This window comes from Pectinophora gossypiella, chromosome 20 (assembly GCF_024362695.1).
Source record: "Pectinophora gossypiella chromosome 20, ilPecGoss1.1, whole genome shotgun sequence".
Classification (NCBI taxonomy): domain Eukaryota; kingdom Metazoa; phylum Arthropoda; class Insecta; order Lepidoptera; family Gelechiidae; genus Pectinophora; species Pectinophora gossypiella.
The window spans coordinates 7,907,183-7,927,965 of NC_065423.1; the positions used below are offsets into that span (position 1 = coordinate 7,907,183).

At 39.2% G+C, this 20,783-nt stretch overlaps 1 protein-coding gene across 17 annotated transcripts in view; it reads left to right on the plus strand.

Annotated features, from left to right (window-relative positions):
• LOC126375973 (uncharacterized) overlaps nucleotides 1–20,783 on the plus strand; it is a 70,969-nt gene that overhangs the window by 43,108 nt on the left and 7,078 nt on the right. For 6 of the 17 annotated variants that reach the window (XM_050023082.1, XM_050023083.1, XM_050023084.1 and 3 more), the window contains exons 2-15: nucleotides 2,797–3,317; nucleotides 3,662–3,817; nucleotides 6,791–6,976; nucleotides 7,508–7,632; nucleotides 8,355–8,514; nucleotides 11,091–11,195; nucleotides 12,566–12,690; nucleotides 13,226–13,367; nucleotides 14,095–14,277; nucleotides 14,649–14,780; nucleotides 15,309–15,446; nucleotides 15,665–15,827; nucleotides 16,711–19,872; nucleotides 20,648–20,749. In XM_050023082.1, the coding sequence (XP_049879039.1) occupies nucleotides 2,925–3,317; nucleotides 3,662–3,817; nucleotides 6,791–6,976; nucleotides 7,508–7,632; nucleotides 8,355–8,514; nucleotides 11,091–11,195; nucleotides 12,566–12,690; nucleotides 13,226–13,367; nucleotides 14,095–14,277; nucleotides 14,649–14,780; nucleotides 15,309–15,446; nucleotides 15,665–15,827; nucleotides 16,711–19,872; nucleotides 20,648–20,749 (5,272 nt within the window). In that variant the 5' untranslated portion in view covers nucleotides 2,797–2,924. Of the gene's footprint in view, nucleotides 1–2,670; nucleotides 3,318–3,661; nucleotides 3,818–6,790; nucleotides 6,977–7,507; nucleotides 7,633–8,354; nucleotides 8,515–11,090; nucleotides 11,196–12,565; nucleotides 12,691–13,225; nucleotides 13,368–14,094; nucleotides 14,278–14,648; nucleotides 14,781–15,308; nucleotides 15,447–15,664; nucleotides 15,828–16,710; nucleotides 19,873–20,647; nucleotides 20,750–20,783 lie in introns of all 17 variants that reach the window. The other 11 variants (XM_050023073.1, XM_050023077.1, XM_050023078.1 and 8 more) reach the window with 5 other exon arrangements.

The following is a 20,783-nucleotide window of genomic DNA, read 5'->3' on the forward strand; positions in this document are numbered from 1 at the left end:
TATTATGTTATTAACTGTCCGAAGATGACATTAAAGAAAAAAGTAGTCAGTTTGCGAAGTAGTTCAATTGAAAAGTAGGCGGAATGCGAAACAGACTGTTTGCTAAGTAGGCAGTTAGCGAAGTAGTCAAACAGAGAAGTGGGTAATGATGCGAAATAGACAGTTTTAGAAGTAGACCACTGGCGCCGGAGGGAAAATTTAGTATCGATCGCCATCGACTCGCAAAGAAGAAGAAGCTGTCTATACGTCTATAGCTGTCTATCCGTCCACATTGGCCACTAACTAGCTATCCTATGATGGGTAAACCCACAGCCCTACTCCAGGGGCAGAGGGGAATATCGATGCATGTCCGCAGCCCGCCGCCGGGGATTATGGGCTAAATTGACGAGCTTCGTAACGGTAATTGTATTCGAAATGCGTGTGCACTTTCAATAGGGGTTAGTCGCCGGCGAAGATTTCACGCGGTGTTGCGTTTTGTTCGAACGCTCGCAATTGGTTTTGGGATCAAAATAGTAAGGAGTTTTGAATGTCATGCTTACCTAAATAGGCAAGAGGACAACCTAGGCAAATTTACTTTACAACCTAGGAATTAGTACAGAAATACGCACGTATGACGTCATCAATAAACTTGGTCAAACGTCCTCTTTGTTATGTTACTTTTAATAGCTATTAATTAAAACTTTATTAATTTTATATTACAATTAAATACATTAACTAAACACGAAATTACATAAATAATTAACAAAAATAATGCTATTTGCTGCTTTTATTTATTTTATTTACTTTTAATTAAAATTCATAATTCAGTGAAAATGATGTTAGACTGGCTCCTAATTCTAGATTAGCATTGTGGAATTCATCTTTGACCTATGAAATTAAGTTGTAGGTTGAGTAGGTTTCTTAAGCCAACCAACAATTAGCCAGTTCAATCTTTCAGACAATTTTCGTTTCATTTAAATATTCTACACAGTTCTTAAGTCTCTGTAGAAAGTACTTAGTAGAATAGATATTTTATGTTCTGTAGCACTTCCATCAAGTAGGCGTTGTGCCTAGCAGTAACACGTTTTGTTCTTAATATTTTAAGACTTATGTGTAGGCATAGAATAAGGAATAATACTACTGGTGTAGGTGAAATTATCTAAACATTTGCTTTCCAATATTGCCTACCTAGCTTTCATAGAGTTGATATCTCGCTTGTTTAAATGGAGTATGTATGACATGCGATCATAGTCTCTAGTGTACTATTTGTTTAATTATACGATTGTCGGCTGCGAGATTATCATGTCGTGCAAATCTGATGTGTCAGGTTGTGTGATTATGTAAAGGAGCATAGACCTCGTATAACAAATAGACAACCAGTCTCTGTAAAACTGTGTTCGCGGCGCATCTTATCACAAGTGACGGCGTGTAACGACACTACAACCGATATTGCGCTTTATTTGAAAAGTTCAATACGATCTACTCTGAACCGGCGTGCGTGTATGAAGCGATTGATGAATGTGGATGAAGCAAGAGAAGTGTGTCAGGATCGAAGCAAATGGAATTCTATAGTCTCTGCTTACCCCGGTGGGAAATAGGCGTGAGTTTATGTATGTATGTATGTATTTGAAAAGTTATAACATATTAACTTATACTAATTCCTGCAGACGCCATTTAATTTTATTTTAAGTTATACCTGTCGTTTTCTTATTCGCTAAAAAAGAAAGCGACGGTTAATCGACAGGCATAAAATTTAAGGAATACACGTCCTAGTTATCCATTCGTTTTAAAAAAAACTTGTTGACAATCATCTGTCTCTTTCCTTTTCGACGGATAAGAAAATGACAGGTATAACTTAAAATAAAATTAAGAGGTGTCTGCAGGAATCGGGGCCACTATCTACATAACTTAATGTATATGACGTAACCAGATCTTAGAATTGATCATTTCATGATGAGTTCGACCATTTTATGAAATGGTCATATTTCATAAAATAGAATATCATTTGTTGGCCACATCATGATGTAGTTGGCCAGATCAATAAACACAATACGTTTAACGGTATGAACAACTAAATGCATGATTACTTCATGATATGGCCAACCGTTGGCAATCATATCGTAAAATTAGTAACATTATCCACCGGTAGTGGCGCTGGTGTCGATTATATTTAAAACTTGATTGATATTATAATCGATGAATCAATGTAATTGTACAATTTTCCATATCGATATTATTGATAAGGTAAATAATTTTGAACCTTAATTAATCGACTATTCGCATTTTTATTACAGACTATAGAGTATATTTGAATATAGGATATCATTGTAAAGGAGATTGTTTCTCGTATCTTTATACATTTATGTAAACATTGTTATTTCCCGTCTAATTAAGTATTTACTAGTACTACTACCTGTTCTTATCTCCGGGAGATTGATAAGAGTACCTAACATAATTTCAATTCCACGTGTTGATGAAAGTGAAAATCTATGAATGAAGCATACTAGGCCTATACATATACATATAATCTAGAACATAATTGCGTCTCTATCTCTCGTATATGAGTACTTATATTGAACATAATATTTGAAAAAAAGAACATCTGGGTTTCACGAAATTAAGAAGGAAACTTAAACACTATTTATGAACGCCACAGCTCATAAACCAAATAAACAAACGCACATTTCTCAGAAATTTCCATCAGCAAAAGTTGTCACAAGATATGTTTTGCGTCGTATTGCAAAGCAATGAGATTCAAAACCACACAACATAAAGTTTGCTGGTGGGACCTAAATAACTAAATTTATACATCACCAGCTCGCCTACAACTTAATTAACTAATTCCTGTCACGCACCAGACGACAGACCGTTAGAAACGAACTATGCAAACTAAATCGATCAGTGAATGAAACGAAACGACAATGAAATAGAAATAAGCTGTCAAGATGATGAAATTCAAATCGTTGTTCCGTAGAGGGCCAAGTCAGGGGAAACAAGAGACTACGTTGAAAGGGGCCCCCTCGATATCCAGTCTCGATTCGAAGCACCATAAAGTTGCGCCAGCGAGGGATAAGAGTTTGAAGATCTTTGGGTCGAAAGAGAAGCTGCATAAGGCTCACAAGAAGAAGGATTTGGGGAACAATAATGCCGTGCTGGAGGACCCTGAGCTGAGAGAGGGGGAATTCGAGGATGCTCGGGGGGAATACGGCAGCGCGGAGGAGCTGGGGTCGGTGGACGAGCGCTCGTCCCAGGAGTACGTGAGCCTGCCCGTGACGCTCAACGCTGAACACATGCCTGGCTTCCAGGAGGTCGATCTCAGACCCAGAATACCATCTGAGGTAAGTCCAACCATGCACCTATTATTAGCACAAAATCTGCAATTGCGACTTGAAGTTAATAGTAAAACTATTTTTAACTGAACCTCTGTTTCCAATGATTTCTACTTACTCGTTAAGCAATCGACATGTAACTACGTCAGATAGGAAATAATATACCTAAGGTGCCAATTTTATGTCATTACACATTTGAATTCATTAAATTTGAATAAAAATACCGTAAGGTGGCACGCACAATTATTCATGCACGCGTTGTAAAATAAGAGAAGAAAATTTTAATTCTTATTTGGAAATCTAGAGATTAATATTGGTGTTGTAAATAATTACACCCTAACTTATTTCATCAGGCGTCGCTGGCGTCAGGGGTGCGAGAGATCGAGTCCTTACGGCGTGAACTGGAGGCGACCGTGATGGAGCGAGCCCAGCTGCAGACCAGAGTCGAGGAGTTACTGGAGCGCGCCACTGAAGCGGAACGGCTGCGGACAGAACTGGACCGGCTGAAGGTGAACATAGAACAATTACAATTTTAGGACTTACTAGCTCTACACATTAACACTTTGCACGCTGCACAAACCAACACTTAATCATATGAATCTTTTAAAGATCTTTTTCTCAACAATGAGATTTTAATTTGCTGGATTTAATTTGAAAACGATTTGGGACCGTAAGACTTTATTATAGTCTATCATGTTAAGGTGATTCGTTTTCCATACAAAAGTTGATGCAGTGCTACAGGAAAACGGTTAGAGGAATATTGTTATAAAACCGATAAATAGTAATATTTTGGTGTATTATTTTCGCAAACTAACAAAAATTTAGGGTCCGAATACGAGAAGTACCATATTTCAGACCCTCAATTTTGATCAATTCTACATTTGTAGTGGTGCAGATTACAGTGTATTTGCTGAGCGTGTAGAGGTGTCAATGTTAGTTTGTGTGCGTGATAGTTTTTTTTTTCTCTAAAGGCTTTGACTACTTGACAAGTGTAATAGAATGTCAGTGACAATTTATAAAGAGATTTTGTATGAAGAGAATAAATATAAATAAAAAACTAAAAATACTACAATCTGAGAAAAGGAATATTGGAAAAATATTTTTGTAATAACGCATATTATTTAAACATTTTTAAATAATGGGTAAGTACCGTGTTTTAAAAGAGGACATATATTATAATAAAAAATCAATACATAAAATGAAATGGCTGTATGGGCATAGTTCCCTTTGCCTTACCCTTCGGGAAAAACCAAATCAAAAATGAAGTTGTTGCATTTGCCGGCCTAAATAGTAGTCCAATAGTAGTCCAATAGTAGTCATTTATAATTAATTGTTTTTCCATCCAACATACAGATTTATTTATATTCTCTTTGCCGCGGACTTTTTGGTGGGACCGGGAACGGGAAGGTTGCTTTCTTCATTGAATAATCTAAATAATCAATACGAAGTATTGTTTTGTGGTTATGATCACATTAAGTTAGTCGGAAAACATTCCCGATAGTATTATTAAATCGGAATATTCAATAAACAAAGTGTACCTATCTATTTTCGCTTTGCGCCAACAAGCCGCTTACTTCGTTTGGGGTTCGGAGTAGGAGTCTGCTCCGAGGGTGGGGGCTTAGGTTTCATCATTTCATTAATCATCATCAAGAAAAAAAAACATAAGACATGGCTGTATGGGCATAGTTCCCTTTGCCTTGCCCTTTGGGAAAAAAAAAAGATAAATTTTGAAATTCTTATGTAAGTATAATAAACAAATATCACAGACATCATGACAGATCTAAAACTAACGAAAATCTTTTTTCTTTTTTCTATTTGACTTATTTATGAATTTTAATCAAGAAAACGTGATAATAAGTTCGACAGCAACCAGTTCAGGTCCCCGAAACAGCCCATTTCAGGCCGCGTATATATGGAAATACTACTTCAATACGTCCCAACCTCGTCTTTTTTTAACGTCCTCGTTAAAAAAAGACTTCCTAACCTGAACTAACTAACCTAACAATAAACACCACGCGTAAATATATGTCCAGAAATGCGCTGCAAGTTGTCTGGACCGGGCGCGAAAACAACATGGAATTCGATTAGCTGCTAATTGTCCCGCATGCTATCACCAGCTGTCACTGACATACGTATGAAGTCCCGCGGATTTTATTGGAACTAAATGACAAGTCATAATAATTATAGGCGGATACTACGACATCAGCGCCGTGCTTGCGGGACGTCCTGAAGCGCTATTACATCTTTCAAACGCGATGCGACAAAGTTTGAACCGACGCAATTTAGGAAAAATCTACCTTATTATTACTGTACTGTGATCGTTATTTGTAAAATCATACAATACATATACACAATTCTTTATACACAATATAATTATTATGACATATTGTGGACTTTTCGGTAGACCTACAAAAAAGGAACAATTCAACCATACGTTGTTTTGTTATATCTCAATGGGCTCAGGCAGCGTTTTCGCCGAAAGCTCCAAGTCGGCTATATTTGTAACGATAATTATGTTTGACATTCATCATCATTTTTGAACCATTTTATACAAAAAAAATACTTGTATAAATTATATACCCTAAAGCACGCCCATGAATCACTCTACTCATTGGTGAAAACCGTATGAAAATCCGTTCAGTAGTTTTTTAGTTAGCCGCATGTTCACTGATGCGATTAATGCCTGTTAGAATTTTACAAAATAAAAAATACGGAAATTACGGAAGGTACTTTAGTGCAAAGTACATTATTGTATAATTATAATATTATTGGTAAAAGTGATACTTTTTGAAAATTCCGTAACAAATAGACGGGTTCGCCAAATTCAATTGTAAAAAAAAATACAAAAAGTAAAAACAATCAAAACATGCACTTGGGTTTGAACCGTGAACCTTAAGAATGGCGGCGACTGCTTTACCAAATGCGCCATTTAGAAGTTAGAAGTAGACTTCAAATTATGCATCTCTTTTAATAGCTAACCTAGTTTGCATGTGTGTGTGACAGCTTCGTGTTTGTACACAAATTGAAATGACACCAACTTTTGATGTAATGTTTCAATATGATATCTTCAGTAAATACTTCAAAATTGTAGCTTAACTTAAAGATAATGTATGTAAGATTTCGCCACCTAACATTTCACTGGGTCAGAACTCAACACTAAACGAATAAATGGAAAAAAATACGAAAACTGCAGAAGTAACGCCATCTACTGACGCAGCGTTACCTAGCTGACTAAAACGCATCACCTTAAGGATGAGATGCAATAATACGCGCATCTGTGTGTGTGACGTATGTCACCATACGATTAAAGTCCAAACTATGTTCGGGGCGTGAGGTAAACCTAGCTCAGACACTGGTGGGGAGCGGAGAGTTGTAAGTGGAATTGCGTGATCTCTCCCTACCCCAACGGGAAATAGGCGTGATCAGGCGTGGTGTTGTGTATGTATGTACATTCACAAGACATCGTCATCTGTTTGTTCCAGTCGGTGTCTTCAGAGCAGGAAGCGGCGTTGGAGCGTCTGGCCGACGAGAACGGTGCGCTGCGCGCCCGGCTGCGCGGCGTGGCGCACTCGCCGCTCTCCGACAGCGAGAAGCGGCAGCTGTTGCTAGCGCCCGCGCCGCGCCGCATGCACTCCTCCGCGCCCGCCTCCATTGCGCTCGCGCATAATGTAAGGATTGGATTGTCCAAACTCATTCCGGCCAAGTAGTTAATGCCATCTGCGGCAAACCTGCAATAAGTCACGTCAAATAAAATATGAAACTCATCCCTCAGCTCTTATCTCGTTTTTATTAAACAGTGCGCTTACCTGACCTGATTGCACACTTACTTTTATATTTTGTCAGTGTCCTAACCGGCAATTGGGTAGTTTCCTCGGTCAAAGATGAATTATGAAATTCTGATTACTAAATAAAGACAAGAGCTGAAGGTGAAAAAAACGTTTTCTTTTTAACTTATTTATGAATTTTAATAAAGAAAAATGTTATAATAAATTCGAAATTTTGTCACGTTTTCTATGACGTCCCAGGTTGCATTTTCTAGTTTCGTGTTATGACGTTTAGTAAAAAGTAACTGATTTGACTTGTTGGAAACTACCCTAATTAGACTGAGAGCGTCCACACCGACCCTGAACCTTTTTTCCTTCTTTGCTTCTTGTTTCCTGTGAAAGTTTTCCCTGCTGAAGATACAACTTCCTTCGCAGGGCGAGGGTGACAGTGGCGAGGCGAGTACCCCGGAGTGGGACAAGCACTCGTCCTCTTCCCTCAGCGAGGTCTCTGTCGCCTGTCTGCAGGACCGCATCTTGCAAATGGAGGAACACCACTACAGGTAGAGGCACATACATTGTGACATCGCTTTCGATTTGAATACACCACGTGAGAATATTTTGATAGAACTATTTATACACACAAAGGAACACAGTATTACAGAATAACCTAACGGCGAGAAAAGAATATATAAAACAGATTGTATACAAAAAACAAATAATAAAAAAGATGAGACTATAAACCACAAAAAAATAAATAGTACTTACACGAAAACTTACAAAAATAAAATTAAAAGCTACGACAAAAAAGAAAAAGAAAAACTATTTTCCTATGAATGATTATGAATGATAAATGATGATGATGAATGATGAGTCTAATAAATGATTTTGATATATCTTACCCGTGCTTAAAGAGAAAATAATAAAAAATCCTCTCATCAAGGCCTCTTGGGAAGTTGGGAAGATTCTGCCTGTCACCGGGGCATTTTACCGGGGGGGTTATAGGGATATTTCACTGGATCAAAGATAAATTTATAAAATGCTAATACAAAAATAGAAACCTAATATGATAACTATTGATAATGTCACTGGGACAGTTTTTCCATTCAAATACAATAGAAAATTTTCGACTTGACGTTTAGTAAAAAAGGCTCTTCAAGGTCAACACAGGCCCGGGCGCTGCAAATGTCATCAGGCCCGCTTCACTGTTGTGCGAAATAACCTTCTCTTCCTATCTAAAGTTACCAATATGTTCGTGTAATTGACGTTACTTTTATGTTTCCAGTACAAGCGAAGAACTCCAAGCGACATTGGCAGAGTTGGCGGATTTACAGACACAGTTGGCGGACGCTCACGCGGACAACGAGCGGCTGGCTGATGAGAAGCAGGTGCTGCTGGAGTCGCTGTGCCGACAGACTGAAAAGCTCGAGGACAGCCGCACTAAGGTGGGTCATACCATAGAATAAAGAATAATACTATGTCTTTTGTTATAGTACAGCCAAGTCATCGATTTTTTTTTATGATTCACAAATTTCAAATTCTTACTGTTCTAAATTCAAAATTGGCGCCAAATATGCAAACGACAGAACTTAAAAGGCATGCCTCGTATGATTTATTTATTATAGTTACAATGTTAATAAAATATATAACACAGTCAAATTAAAAACTTACACTTAAATACGTCAAAATACACTTCTCATCAAAAAAATCGAAACACCTTGCAAGTTTACGTTTTGTCAGGATTATCAGAAAAATGTGTACATTTAGGAATAAATGTTAAATGTCGTTTAATAGTGAGTAATATGAGCTTATCAAATCTTAATGTTAATGTTCTAAATTTAAATGAATTTTTCATAGGTTTCGTATTTTGTTAAATGAGTCATTTTTATTCCGTATGGAGTATAAAGGAAATGGATAAAACAACACACGTAAATGAAAAAAAAAGCTAAAAAACGTTTATTTAATAACTTGTATTCCCTCCCCGAGCTCTAATTACTGCTTCCATACGGTTCTTCATCGATCGGATGAGAGTCACGATCACATGCTGCGGTATATTGTCCCATTCCTCTTGGATTGCATCTTGCAGCTGGCTAAGTGTTTCTGGGGCAGGATCTCTTGCTCGAATTCGTCTCTTTAATTCATCCCACAGATGTTCAATGGGATTCATGTCCGGGCTTCTTGCTGGCCATTCCATAATAGAGATATCGACTTCGTTAAGATAATCTCGTACGACGCCCGCGGTGTGAGCCCTAGCATTGTCGTGCATGAATATGAAGCCGTTGCCAATAAAATGTGCATAGGGCATCACATGAGGCTCGAGACACTCTTCGACGTACCGATGACAGTTTAGTGCAGGCAGACGTGGCCCAGACACGAAAGCAAGCTCTGTCTTACCGTCGGCGCTGATTCCTCCCCAAACCGTCCACGAACCGCCACCATAGCTGACCTTTTTTTCAATGCAGCATTGTGCATAGCGTTCTCCGTCTCTTCTGTAGACCTTGTTCCTTCCGTCGTTACCATACAGCATAATTTTACACTCATCAGAAAAGAGAACTTTGCTCCACTGAAGGTATGACCAATTTAGGTGCTCACGTGCAAAGTTAAGGCGCGCTCCTCGATGGTCTGCAGTTAATTTCGGCCCATTTGCTGGCTTATGCGGTACCAGTCCACGATCCTTCAACCTTCTTCTAATTGTAGAGTCACTTACAGCCACCCTTCGTACAACACGAAGCCGCTGCTGCAGTTGAAAAGCGTTAAGGCGTCGATTTCTTAAAGAAGTTGTTACAATAAATCGATCATCTCGCTCAGAAGTGACCCGATTCCTGCCAGATCCTGAACGGCGCGTGAACAAACCAATCTCCCGATAACGTTTATAGACTCTATGAACAGATGACAGGCTTAGATGCAGTCTTGCAGCCACAACACGCTGACTAAGGCCAGAATCCAGCAATGCCACAACTTGGGCGGCTTCTGTGGGCGAAGTATCCATACGTTTTAGAAAAAAAACCTTTTTTCAGACGTCCCAAAGTCACAGTATTGAAATAAAAAACAAAAAGTTTAAGGATAGGCGCCAATTTTTAGTTTTTAAACGCTAAATGTACTCCAACCCTAAACACACATTTGTCTCAAAACAGTGATTCATTTCGTTTATAAGATAAACAAATGAAATTCTAATTTTGAATTTAGAATTTTCGCTTATTACTGTAATGGCCAAACTGCCAGCTATACATTTATGTATTTTTTTTCATCGTATGAATTCTTTTTTGTGTTAAATTCGGACAGAAACAATGAAAACGGAAGTGTTTCGATTTTTTTGATGAGAAGTGTACACAAATATATAAAAAAAATACCATATCAGGCGTCAAAAAGCCCTCCGGAAAGCGAGCCCCGCCCGAACGTACCCATTATGCTTGCAGCGTTGCTTGTTGCGTTGCTGTTCAATTCTTACTAGGCTGAAACCAAGTCTGGCCTATTTTTACGAAATTAAAGCCGAAGCCTAGTCTCCTCCCTCCGAAGCTCGGATCACCTTGCTTTCGGACAATCTGGTGATCAGCCTGTAATTTCCTAACCAATATTGGGATCACAATTTTTTTTTGTGATTATGTTCCCACTTGGATTCGCACCCGGTACCTCCGAATTGTGAATCCAACTCGCAATCACTGGACCAGAGAGGCCGTTTATTTAAATAAATCATCATCTCCCGTTTTTCACAGGGTCCGTTTACCTAACCTGAAGATTTGACAGGTCGGGTTTTTTACAGAAGCGACTGCCTTAAACCAGCCCGATACAGGTTAGATCACATACCTCCGAAAATGCATTTCTCGGGAATGTGGGTTTCCTCACTATGTTTTCCTTCACCGCTGACCACGTTGATAATCATTTACGATCCCAACATGAATTCCAAAACAAATTCGACAATCATTGGTTTAGGTCTGTGCTGGATTTGAACCTGCAACCTTAAAGTTAAAGGCAAGCGATCTACCAACTGGTTTATTTAAATTAATATATAAGTATATTCCAGGTGGACACCCTGCAAGAGCTGCTCCTCCGCGAGGGTGTGGAGCCGGAGACGCTCATGTCGGGGGACACGGACCAGCAGTTGTTCGCCGTGCTAAAGGTACTTATAGTAAGTCCTGAACATACTCGTACGTCAGACGTAGGATCTAGGTAGATTCTGACCTTCAACATGTGTTTCCTTGATTACGTTGAAAAAAAAAAATCTTTTGCCATTTATTTGTATGGAGACGTGTAAGTGAAGAATTTTATTTTATTAACAATTTTATTAGGAACTAGATGCCTGTCATTTTCTGCGTAAATCTTATAGAATCTACTAACTACACTAATATAATAAATGTGAAAACTGAGCTAAAAAATGACGTGATTTTTTAAGTGGGGAAAATTGGAGGGATGGACAGTGACAAGGCTACTTTTTGTGACTTTCAAAATGGGCGTGGAACTTTGTATGGAGGAACCCGCAATTTTCAAGGTAGAAAACAAAAAATTTGTATGCGGACTATTTGTGACTAACAAAAAAATCGTGCATATTTTTTTTATATCTGCCTCCAACCACTTCAAGGGGTGATTTTTTTTATGGGACTTTTCGCAGTTTCAAGGTAGGAAGCTAAAAATTGGTACATTGGTACACCCCAATTTAATGCGAGCGAAGCCGCGGGCAAAAGTTAGTAAAGAATAATACCGTATATAGAAGGGACACTTTCCTCCCCGTGCAATACTACAGCTTGTTCACATCATATAAACCTCTAATAATAGGTAACAGTATCTTTGTAATATGTGTTCCCGATGCCATAGCAAATTAGGTGTTATAAATTATACTAGTCTGCCACATGTGTATATCTTTCATCAAATATTTTAGAAACATAATTAATAGTACACATTTTTTATTCACTTAAACCTTCACAGTCGTTAGTATTCTTAATCGAGATGGGTGTGACGGTACGCGGCACAAAACCTAATCATATAATATAAATTATATTACGATATCGCAGTTTATACAAAATTAAATAAAAGCGAAAACAAAATTATACTTTTTTTGTTCTGGTGTGGCGTCCTTTTACATAAAAAAAAATACTTCATCTATTTCTAAAAAAAATATAATACACAATCTTACTCTCGTTCGCATTTTAAAATAAAATATTAAATCTGTGATCCTTTAAATTCCTAAAGCTGTGAGTCCACCACAGTGAAATCGGAGCGAACCGACCATACCATGGCAACGTCTGGAGCGGATAGTGACCGCAGTATAGTGGTTTTAAAAAAGTCACATCGAAGCAATTCGTCTAAGAAAGCAATATTGCCTTTTGACATTTATTGGCATTGCGCAACTGTCGAATTGCAATATTGCTTTTGATGAATCGCTTCGATGTGGCTTTTTTCACCTCTCAGGCTCCAAACTCCGATTGCGCTCAAGTGAACGAGCAGTTCTACTCAGTACATTATCAAGTAATCGTAATATTTACTGAATAAATGTCATTTTAGCTATCACAAGAGGAGCGACGTCATCTTATATCTAAACAAGAGCAGTTGGAAGCAGACCTCGCCGAGAAGAAAGCCGCGCTCGAAGAGAAAACCAAAGAAAATGAAAACTTAGCTGAAAAAGTCAGGTATGTTGTAGTATTAACTTCAATGTATATCTTTGTCTTAAATGGACGTAAGCCGTTAAGGATTATTTGTCTCGCTCGGACTTACGCGTTTGAGGCAGCACACGATAAGAATGAGATTTTTGTATGAAGTGGTATGGCTTGGCACCAATATTGGTCTACTCATACATTTTCGAGTCATTTAACATAACACAAACAGCCTTTATACGCCCCACTGCTGGACGCAAGCCTCCCTTCTATCAACTGGACGGGATATGGAGCATACTCCACCACGCTGCTCCACTGCGGGTTGCTGGGGGTGTTTGGGCTAGTAGCCCGAGACCAACGGGTTAGGTTAGGTTAGGTTGCGTGCCTTCCGAAGCACGCAATTATCTTGCTTTTTCAAACCTGCAATGGACTCACAAAGGACTCACATAGTGAGTCTCACAAAGTGATTTCGACAATGTCTGCATCGGGAATTGAATCGAACTCGGACCTGAGCCCAACGCTCTAACCACGAAGGCTGTTTCAAGTCTATACTAAATACAAATTGTGGCAGAACGTTGGAGAGTACGTTGGAGCGGGCCGAAGCAGAGAAGATGCAATGGGAGGCGGAGGCGGGCGCGGCGCGGGAACTGGCCGCCGCCCGGCAGCATCAGCTCACCACGCTCAGCGACCTGCTGGACGCTGCTAAGGCTAAGGTTGGTGAATATTTCAGATCTCTTCATATTGACAAGACAAAATTGTTTTTATTTGGTTTTCTCTTCGCGGGTTCGAAGACAAACAGGCAGTCGCTTCTGTAAAAAATCAGACCTATCAAATCTTCAGGTTAGGTAAGTGGACCCCGTGAAAACGCGATGACGCTATGGAGATGATGATGATTATTTATTCTGCTTCTGATATAAGATTCGATCTACCGCTTCGTGTTAGTCAGTTATTGGCTGTAAAAATCATTAATCTAGAGTGTGCGTTACAACCTATACATCTCACTGCAGGGTACAGCCTTCTCCTTAATTAACCGGAGGGGGTATGGAGCATATTACACCGCGCTGCTTCACTGTGGGTCGGTAGAGGCGTTTGGGCCAGTAAAGATCATCACTTTTGTCACAATTCTGTCGACTCGAGGGTGCGTCCACTCCGATGCGAGCTAAAGTCTTCTTCTATTCTCTTACCCGGTTTTGACTAGCAGCTGATTTGGTAAGAAGTCCTGGGGTCTAAAAACGGCACTTTGAAGCAATTGTTGGCATTGTACATTTACTATATGCTCAAATGTCAAATCGCAGCTTATTTGAATGAATCGCAAATTAGCGTGGGCTTTTTATTCCTGGTCCCTCTAGTCCCGACCCCCGAACGTTTGTCGGCGCGCCCATTGTACAGTTGTATCGGTGTTCGTTAGTAAGTCAGTATGTGTGTGCGTGCAATGTGCAGCTGGCGGAGCGCGCGGGCGCGGCGGAGGGCGCGGCGGAGGCGGAGGCGGCGCTGGCGGCGGCGCGGCGCGACGGCGACACGCACGCGGCGCGCGCGCACGCGCTGGCCGAGCGGCTGGCGCATGCGCAGCGCCAGCTGGACCGCGCGCACGCCGACGCCAGGAAGCTGCACGACGACGCGCTCGTGAGCACTTGCGGCTGATACACTATATTCAATTCACCTGTTTATCATTCTGAACACGTTGCTCAGGCTTGCCTCTCAAAAGAGTAGCCCCAGTTCGAACCCCGGTATCAGAGTTGCACAAATGTGTTATGAATTTACCTTAAGTGCAGTTTCCAAGTGATCCGTCAGGATTCGATGCAATTTTGGCAAAAAACCAGTGTTCACGGGATCTAAAATGATCACAATGTTGCAATTCATCTAAAAAAGCTATATTGCAATTAGTAATTTTCGCATATAATGGGAAGTGCGCAATGTCAATAAACATCAAATAGCAATATTGCTTTTTTAGATGAATAACATTTACCCTAATATTCAACATTCGCTTCCTCCAGGTGTCCCGCAACAACGCGAAGTCAACGATCTCTGAACTGGAGTTCCAGCTGGAGCAGCTGCGGCAGGAGAAGGCGGCACTGCAGGCCGAGCTCAAGACGCTGCAGGACAACGTGACCGAGTCCCAGATGCAGGTACATAGAATAGAATAGAATAGAATAACTTTATTCCCAAAACAGTGCAGTACAATAGTAGAGAAGATAAAGATAAGTATACAAATCAAAAATACACTGCCAGGGAAAAGGGACTACACATACACAGTACACACTCACTCATACTCACACACACACAAACACACACTTTTACATTTTTATAGTTGTGTTTTTAAACCGTTACTAATACATATCATTAGAGTAATTTACTTTTATTATTACTTTTCTTTTTATGTATATCGTTATTTTCTCTAAAACTTTCGAGTTCGATTTAATTAAGGACTTTTCGCTTTGAATGTTTACCAACTCAAAATGTAATATGCTGGATTCCCCTTCCGATCAACGAGTGGTCTCTGCAAATTGGGTTTATAGGTTGGTAGTTGTGCTTTAAAGTCGTAAGACTCTTTTAAAATCCGAATCCCACTGTTTAACGATTGTGTCTGGAAATGTCAGTTGAAAGAAGTTAAAGTATGCCTCTAACTATGTTTCTAAAAAGTGTAAATATCTCAGGTGCAGGTAGCGTCCGAAGAGAAGTTGTCGCTGATGACGCGCGCGGGCGAGGCGCTGGCGCACGCGGCCGACCTGGAGCGGCAGCTGCAGGACGCGCGTGCACGGAACACGCAGCTGCAGCGCGACCGCGAGAGAGACGTAAGTTGGACTACATTACATGGAAATTAATCTACCTAACTGTTTAACTATTGTGCCTGACTGCGAGTGCTATACCGCGCCTTGAGTGGCGACAAACTTGGGAAGTAAAGTGAAAGCTACTACTAGGGTTGATAAGGTTGGTAATTCACCTCAAAAACCCACACGATAGAAAAAGAAACATTGATGTCACATAATCTAAAACCCCAAAACTTCAACAGGAGGCAGAATGGAAACAGTTCCAAAGCGACCTTCTAATGACGGTCCGCGTCGCCAACGACTTTAAAACCGAAGCCCAAAGAGAACTAGAACGACTCGTGTCCGAGAACAAGATGTCCAGGGACAGGATACGACTGTTGGAGGACCAGATACACTCCATGAAAGGTAAGAGGCATGCCAGGATGCATGGGGTGATGTAGAATGATGTATATAGATGGAGTGTGAATTGAAGAGTTGAAGCAACTGGTCTGAGTGGACAAGGGAATCATGGTTTTAGTGGAATTTTAGCATGAAGATTTATTGTAGAAGTTGAGTTCAGCATGGATGTTGAGCGGTGACGTGTCCTGCAAAAGCGTAGTGGCAAGTAAAGGTCTATTTGGGAGTCTATTGAATCGCGGGTCATATAGGTGGAGTGTTGACTGATATTTGATACCGAACTAATCCAGCCACTTCCACCTTCAATATTCATACTTGTACCTATCTATACTGCCATTGAAATACACGTAACAAATAATAAATCTCAAAATTGAAGTAATACCAGGATTACTTTGTCCACTTGTAGCTGTATTGGAATAAATATCAGGAATGCAATAAATATCTTATCTTATTGACACTTTTCTTTGACTAGTATTTGAAAGATTATATTAAAATCCAAAAAAGAGTTAATTTATTCAAAAAGTTTTTTGGCTTTTAGTAAAACCTCAAAGGATTAATCTATAGGTGTAAGTAATAATTTGAAAACTGATTGCATGATATAGGTATTAAATTTAAAGATAAAAAACTGTCTTTTGCAGAATTAACTGGCGTTGCCATGCACTAATTCTGTGTTTCTAGAGCCTTCATTAACCAAAATAAGTTGTTTTATTTTATATATGACTTGTAAATTATAAAATAAATACTGAGACTGTTAAAGTACTAAAAGCGATAGAGTTTTAACAGTATGAAGGCTCTGAAGCTTGCAATAATGTAACCGTACATCATAAAACTAACTTAAAATCGTGAATATTTGTTAATTCAACATGTCTAATCCCATTTTGTACCGACACAGGTGTTAACAAGTCAGGATCAGTGGATAGCGTTCATAACTATTCCGACGATGAGAAACGACTCTCTAAAGATTCCGATTCGTTGGACTCGCAAGGGGAAAATTCAAAGGATATCTTCAAAAGTATATGCACTCGGTATTTGTCTAGGGTACACAGTGTTTCCGATCCGCCGACCAAAGAATCTATTGTAGATCAAGCTTTCTACAGACTCAATAGTGTACCAGAACCAAAGAATGATATAGATACCATTCTTCCGGACTTTAAGATTCAAATTGAAAATGTGACGATGGATGAAACGAATGACGATGAAAGCCATGTCACTTCTTCAGACAACTCCGATGATTTCAACAGCAGAATACTGGCGGAAGCAATTTTACCACCCTTTGACAAAGACTTTAAACGGCAAGATGCTCTTGATCTCCCTAAAATAAATAGACAAGATGCTTTAGAAGTCAATTCCTCTATTGAAGATGAGAAATTAATAGAAAAAATCTTGGATGTGGTTCGAGAAGAAGACCCAACAGAAATAAAAGAACCAAGCATTACAAGTGAGGATATAAAGATCATTGACCCAAATACAGACATTGTTAAATTAGTTTCGAAATCTGAATCCTACAGTTCAAATAAACCAAGAGATAAAACTATATTCAGTAGAAGTCTTTCTGGTATGTATAACGGTAAACCTAAATCGTTTAGTGCCGATAACTTACATAAAACAGATGGATTCAAAGATGCTTTAAAAGAGGCTACTAGCATAGAGTTCCTGCACGATAATTATAGTGAAATGTCTTTATTCACTGAAGGCTCTGACAGCGTTTTCTTATCTCCTATTGAGAAAAATAGAGATTTTAAGAAATTTGATAAAGAACATGTTATTATGCCAATAAATACTGAAGGAGCTCTTATACATTCATCAACATTACTTAACAATTTTATTAGAACTAAGGAACATAAGGAAGAAGAAGATCTTATTAAATTGCCCATTGTCAAGGCAGAATCTATACTTCCAGTACCATATCCTGATGAAAAAAAGAACATTGCCAAACCAGATATTTTTATTGAGGTTGTTAATGATAAAACTCTAGATGAAGTAGAACAAGATTTGAAAAAAGCTAACGAAGATATAAAATCTAGTTTTAAATCAGCTTTGGGCAGGATCATAGGGAATAATAAAGGTCGTAGGTCATCCTCACCAGTAATAAGGCTGTTCAAAGATACCGATTCGTGTAATAAAAGTAATAAATCTGATAGAAGTTCGGAATCGTCAGATAGTGATTGGTCTATATTTGGGAGCCGAAGGGATAGTGAAGTAAAATCTGTAGTTCAAAAGCGGAGGTTTAGTGACATGAAACCACTTGTTGACAATCGGCAGAAATCTTCCACTTCTCAGAAACGCCATTCCGATTCATCCATTAGTGGACAACGATTAATTGATAACCATAGGTCACCCTCCACAAGTATCAATGAAGAGGCAGAGCCTATTACATCTGAATCGATTAGTGAAGTCGTGCAAAATATTTTTAAAAATATGGAAAAGATCAATGAAAGCACCATAAAAGCTAGATTAGGATCACAGGAGTTGGCTATCGCAGAAAACGTCAACGACAAAGATGATTCCCCAAAACTTGTGGATCATAATGTTCCATTAGTAGTTTTAGATAAAGTGGAAGTAAATAAGACACAAACTCCTCAAAAGAATAAGACTTCATCTGATGAAATTGAAACAAATTCAATTCCGAAAATTATCGAAGAAATTAAAGCGGAAAAGGAAAATCCAGTTCAATTCGTAAATACAGCTAATGGAAAAGTAACTACTGAGAATGAAACTAAACTTTCTAAAACTATTACAAATCCTGAACCTCACCTAGACAACAATGTGTGTTATCATTTAAAAATAAATACAGTTAACGACCTTGTGTGCCAAGATCTGCCAAAAGAAGTAGCTAAAACAGCACACGATGAAGTTGATACCAAAACTGTTGAAAAGAGGCTTAAAACATTCCTTCCCATTAAAATAATACACGGGAATTACGTGAATAACAGTGGTGATCGTACGCCATCGCCAATTATAATTAGTCCAGTTCTAATACAACCTATATTTTTTACGCCCAATGCAAGTGCAAAGCATCCAGGTGCAATTGAGCCCAGAAAAGACAACAAAACCACTGTTTATTATGATGACATAGATCAAGTCTCTTCTGAAAATAAAAATTCTACCGTTGTAACTGATACGCCAAAACCCGGCGAAATACCGAAAAGAAAAGGTATTTATCAAAGAAACACCAAAGCAAAGAACTTACCTTTCCTATCCTGGAAGACTTTTGGATCTAACGACAGTCTACCCGAGTCTAAAACTCCTTCGCCGAACATAATTACAACCAAACCTGCTGACATGATTAAACCAAAAGTAGTGAAATTGTCCAAGACTCCAGAATTCCTCATCGATAATCAGTATTATCAACCTATGAAAAACGTTCCTTTTGTAATTAACGCGTCGCCAACATCTTTCACTAAACCAGAAATTCTTGAAGTAAAACCAAAGGAAGTCCAACCTTTATCTGCTCCTGTTACGACCACTAATCCCTTCCATTCTTTAGAATCTAGGCGATATTCTGAAGAGAATTACTATGAAGAAATAGGTGAACCGACATTCCCTTACCAAACTGGCAAAAATGTAGCTGATGATGATAAAATCTCCACTCAAAACAAAGTCCAAGATGACTTTGCGGTAATCACTAGAGAAGAGTTGCTCAAAGTGCCGCGAAAACCAAAACGACCGAAGAAAGAGGAAAAGGCAGAGAAAGCTAAAATCCCTACAATAGTTACAGAGGACACTGATGATATTGTTAAGGAGATGGCTGGCATCACCAAGTCTGTCATATCTTTATCTCGATCTCCCAGTGCGACAGATTCCAGTAAGAAGGGTGGTGGTACAATTACCGATATAGTCCAGAACCTGGAACGAATGTCACCACGTATAGACGTAAAAACTGCGGAGCTGCGGAAATTTTCGTTGCAAGGTCAAGGGCACAAGGGGCCTCAGATTGAGACGAACACTGGATCGTTGCCGCGGCCCCCCAAGCCGTATTGGAAGACGTTGGATCACAAAAGACTGTCGCACCCTATAAGATCATTGAACGACCCTCCGCCGCAGCGCCCGCTACGTAAGTTGGACCGGAACCGTGTGACGTGAATAACTATGTTGAGTGTAAGATGGTCCATAATCGTGTTGTTTGATTTGACTGTTCTCATTCGGTGGAGGTAGACGGTGGTGGTCCTTAAGGAATGCTTTCTGGTTGTCAGGATGTAGTGTTAATGTAGCTTTGAACCTGTAGGTGAATTGGAAGCTATGTTACGCAGCGCACAGCTTTGTGTATTGAGCATCACTGCTTACTTTGTGTGGTTTGGATTAGGACATACTATTATAGAATTCCTGATAGATTTATGTGTTCCTGATTAAAATCACTCCCTCAACTTTAAAGGTTATACGGCAGTTGTACTTGTTTTATGTTGATTGAATCAAATGAAAATATAGGTCTGAACACGTTGAGCAGACTTACATAAGCCTGAAGATTCGATCAACCTAAATATTATAATCTTAAGAAGTTTTTTATATCCATTTCAACCTTTACATAATATACCAACATGGTATCTCAGTATTTAGTTATTGTGTGCTGATTTACAACTGCTCAGAATAAATAAGCCAATATCCATTAATTCAAAATGTACAAGATTGTCTACGAAATTGACAAAGGTATCCATATGCCTTGTTTTTATTCGTGAGTTGAAAAAGTTGTTGGTATTGTTCTAAATTTAATTAAATATAAAAAAAAATACCATAACCTCCATTCATTCCGGGGTCCGCTTTGCTAGATCCTGTTCTGTGTATTATCTCCGCCGAGATATAGATTATGTATTAAACAATATTCTACCATGCAGCGATACCACCACGAAATGAGGAACCGCCAGCGCCGCCGCCTTTACTGTCCAGCGCTTCTCTCCAAGATATTATGGCGACAGCAGCTTCTAGACGAACCAAAGGTAAACTATATCTGTTACTACTGACAGGATTGCT